The sequence below is a fragment of the Otolemur garnettii genome, unplaced genomic scaffold (assembly GCF_000181295.1).
Source record: "Otolemur garnettii isolate 467f Iridium unplaced genomic scaffold, OtoGar3 scaffold00022, whole genome shotgun sequence".
NCBI classification, from domain to species: domain Eukaryota; kingdom Metazoa; phylum Chordata; class Mammalia; order Primates; family Galagidae; genus Otolemur; species Otolemur garnettii.
In genome coordinates, this window is record NW_003852417.1 from 22,939,942 (window position 1) to 22,944,451 (window position 4,510).

At 36.1% G+C, this 4,510-nt stretch overlaps 1 protein-coding gene across 1 annotated transcript in view; it reads left to right on the forward strand.

The window, feature by feature from the left end:
* BIRC6 (baculoviral IAP repeat containing 6) overlaps positions 1-4,510 on the forward strand; it is a 271,529-nt gene that overhangs the window by 47,592 nt on the left and 219,427 nt on the right. Inside the window, exons 4-5 of the mRNA XM_023511826.1 lie at positions 291-484; positions 2,201-2,312. Of these exons, the coding sequence (XP_023367594.1) occupies positions 291-484; positions 2,201-2,312 (306 nt within the window). The remainder of the gene's footprint in view (positions 1-290; positions 485-2,200; positions 2,313-4,510) is intronic.

The following is a 4,510-nucleotide window of genomic DNA, read 5'->3' on the forward strand; positions in this document are numbered from 1 at the left end:
GACCACAGGCGCCCGCCACAACGCCCGGCTATTTTTTGGTTGCAGCCGTCATTGTTGTTTGGCGGGTCTGGGCTGGGGATTCGAACCTGCCCCCTTAGGTGTACGTGGCTGGCGCCTTAGCCGGTTGAGCTATAGGCGCTGAGCCCACATTCTTGCTTTAAATGATAAACAAATGGAGTAAAGTGACTTGAGACTGATAAATTGTTCTTTATTTGATAATGATTAAGTTATGATTTTGGTTAAAACGTTTGAGTACATTTTCCTTTGTTTATGCTCCCATATTCTTTCAGTGGGCCACAGTTACATTTCATCTTCCTCATCATGTGTTGAAGTCCATTGCCAGTGCCATTGTAAATGAACTCAAGAAAATAAATCAAAATGTTGCTGCCTTACCTGTGGCGTCCTCAGTGATGGACAGATTGTCTTACCTCTTACCTAGTGCACGTCCAGAACTCGGAGTGGGGCCAGGCCGTTCTGTAGACAGGTATGGTTCTTGTTTATTAAGAGAGATGACAGTGAGATTAAATTGATTAGCTTTTGGATTAACTAGGAATAACTATAAAATACGATTATGATTTAAAAAATTTCAAAATAGTTTGAAGAACAAATTCCAGTTGCTATTGAAATACTAAATTGAATTGAACTACTACTTAAATTGCTATTGTTAAAAAATATCTTTTAGTACCTTAAAGATATTTGAAGGGATTATAAAACTATATTTGAAAATTCCAGTTTAGTATTTACCTGGTAAATACTGGGATAAACTTAAATTATTAGAATTAGTCAATATAAAAGAATTATTTTGTGACTTTTGAGATAAATTTTGGCAGACTTCAAAACCAAGCTGAAATGTGAGTATAAGGTAAGAGTAATCTATTGTTTTATAATAAAAAAAAGAAAAGTTAAAACAGTTATTGGGACAGTTTTGAATTAAGATTTTTATGCTGCCTGCCTTAGATTTATATAACAAAAATCATTCCTTATCCATCACCTTTTTCTTTAGTAGCAATTTTTTGAGTGCTTGTTTTGTGTAAAACTAATTAAAAAGTGAGTAATCACTTAAAAACTTAAATGATTTGGTATTGATGTAATGTTAGCAGGTTCTTATTAAAAGTACTGAAGTTTAGACATTTTATTCTGAAATATAAAACCTAGCAGTTTTGATTAGATACTTGTCTTCTCATGTAATGCTTTATATTTTTACATTTTCATTGGACATGAATTGTGACTTCTAAATATCTTTACAAAATGCATTTATAAATAGTATATGCTGATGTTAGCCAAAGTGCTACTGAATAAATTCAATTTCTAACTTATGTTATTTTAAGCATGGCTTTTTTATTCAATTGCAGTATTTATTTATTTATTTTGTAAACTGTGACTTTGCTTTATTAGTTGCCCTATTTTTGTTTGTTAAGTGATTTTATTACAATATAAATAACTTAATAGTAATTTTAATAATTGGGAACAATTTAATTTTCTGTAGTATCATTGCTATCTCATTTGGATGGAATGCAGAGACTCTCTTTTTTTTTCCTTTTATTGAGATAAAGTCTTACTTTGCCTTTGGTAGACTGCCATGGGGTCATAGCTCATAGCAACCTCAAACTCTTAGGTACAAGTGATCCTCTTGCCTCAGCCTCCCCAATAGCTGGGACTACAGGTGCCTGCCACAACTCCCAGCTATTTTTAGAGATGAGGTCTCACTCTTGCTCAGGCTCGTCTTGAACTCCAGAGCTCAGGCAGTCCGCCTGCCTCGGCCTCCCAGTGTATTGGGATTGCAGGTTTGAAGAAGAGCAGAAAATTGCTTTCTACTTAAGAAAAAAAAATTAAACCTGAAAATATGTAATATAGTTGAGATAAAACCACTGTTTGGTATATAGTTTCATCTAATTATGAAATTTTGGCATGTGATGAAAGTATGGGATACTCAGCCTCTACATTTCCAGACTTTCTGTTTTACCCTTGGCAGTTAGCAACATTGGTTAATTGTTTATCAACTGTAGTCATCAAGTAGATTTTCATTTTCCTTAACTATTTAAGGGGAAATTTTAAAGAAATTATCACTTTTATTTTAAAATTTTGAAATTGATCATTAGACCCTTCCCAGTTTTTGCTGATAACCCAGTAAATTTGTTTTCTGCCTCTAGGAGTCTCACTGTAATTTGATGCCTAACTTCAGTTCAATGTTTACTTTTAGATCACTGATGTATAGTGAAGCTAACAGGCGGGAGACGTTTACCTCATGGCCTCACGTAGGCTATCGGTGGGCACAGCCAGATCCCATGGCTCAAGCTGGATTTTATCATCAGGTAAAAAAGTCTCTCTCTCTCTATATATTTTTAGTACGCTTTTGTAAAATAATCAGTAAAATTATTAGCATTTTAATACTTTTTCTAAGACTTATTTTATGTGGCTTGTTTATGTGCATGTATGTGAATTTTGTGTTATTTTACTTTTTTTTAAAGTTTTGGGGTCTTGCTATGTTGCCTAGGCTGGACTTGAACTCTTGGTCTCAAGCAGTTCTTCTAACAGCCTCCCAAGTAACTGGTATAGGCCACTATACTTTTGAATATGATACTGAGTGAGTTCCTGTGTTGTGTTAGAAGAAAAGGGGAAAAAGAAGTTAAAAGTAACTAATAGGCTCGGCACCTGTAGCTCAGCGCCTAGGACACTGGCCACATACACTGGGGCTGGTGGGTTTGAACCCGGCCCCGGCTTGTCAAACAGTGACAACCACAACACCACCACCAACAAAAAATAGCTGGGCACTGTGGCGGCCGCCTGTAGTCCCAGCCTCTTGGGAGGCTGAGGCAAGAGAATCACATAAGCCCAAGAATTGGAGGTTGCTGTGAGCTGTGATACCAGGACACTCTACCCAGGGCAACAGCTTGAAACTTTGTCTCAAACAAAAGTAACAATTGAGTTACTTAATATTAATAACAAAGTATTTTCCTTCAGATTAGATACAGTTTCTTTTTAAATCACCAAATAGGCTGTACTCTCTAGGTTTGGTTTTTGAAAAATATTCTCTTTGAATATGCATTTGTTTTGTTTTTGACTCTTGCATTGTAACACTGTAGTAGATGCTTAGGGTAATGCAATAAAAGCAGTTGACAGTTGTTGCTCCTGAGATTCTAACTTTAGTTGGGATATAAGTTACTGATAAACTAGATAGCTACAGAAGCAGCATTACAGGTAGAGCAATGCAACCTTAATATATCTGTACTGAAGAACTGATTAAGAAGTTGTGGAGTATCAAGAAATGATAAATGTCTGTGGTGGTAGATAATCCAAATCACCCTGATATGATTAATTTACAATGTATGCCTATATCAAGACATGTCCCCTGTAAATATATACCACTTAATAGTGCTCATAATAGGCCAGGCGTGGCTGGCTCATACCTGAAATCCTAGCCCTCTGAGAGACTGAGTCAGGCAGATTGCTTGAGCTCACTAGTTTGAGACCAGCCTGAGCAAAAGCGAGACCCAGTTTCTAAAAATAGAAAAACTGAGGCAAGAGGATCACTTGAGCCCGAGTTGGAGGTTGCTGTGAGTTATGATGGCACGGTACTCTATCTAGCATGACAGCTTGAGACTCTGTCTCCAAAAAAAAAAAAAAAAAGCGCCCATAATAATTAAAAAATTAATCAAAAGAAGTTGTGTAAATACAGGAAGAATTAGTCAACAAAAATATTCATAGTTTTATGTTTTATGTGGGAAAAGTGGGTATAGTATAAGACTTATCTGATTAGTCATAGTTTTATGTAGAAGAGGGTGTACAGTAGAAGGATTATGATAAGAAGGTATGAGAATGGGACATTGTAGAAAGCTTTACTGAAATAAAGTAGAAGTAAAGAAAAATGATTTTATCTAGGTGTAATATATTAGTTAGTGGTAAACTGAGTAGTATAGACTGGCTTACTACTGGTTCACTACTACTTAATAATCTGAGAAATCAAATATTACATGTTGGTTTACATAAATCATGCTTAACTTTAGAATGCAAGTGAACTGGGAGTATATTATAGTTACTGTCTTTAAGAATCTGAAGAGTGATTATTCCTTAGTTATCTTAAAGTATTCTGAGTATCTAAACTAAAATCAGAAAACAGGGTAGGTGTGGTGGCTCATGCCTGTAATCCCAGTGTTCTGGGAGGCTGAGGGGGGTGGATTGCTTGAGCTCCAAAGTTCAAGACCAGCCTGAGCAAGAGTGAGACCCTGTCTCTATAAGAACAGAAAAACTAGCTGGGTGTTGTGGTGGGCACCCGCAGTCCCAGCTGCTTGCGAGGCTGAGGCAAGAGAATTAGTTGAGCTCAAGAAGTTTAGGTTGCTGTGAGTTGTGACACCACAGCACTCAACCCCAGGGCAACTGAATGAGACTTTGTCTCCAAAAAAAAAAAAAAAAAAACCACCATATATATATATATACACACACAAACACACTCTAAACCAGAAAAGAATGTAAATTTGACTTTTTTATTCAAAGTTTGACAATTTTTCAGTTA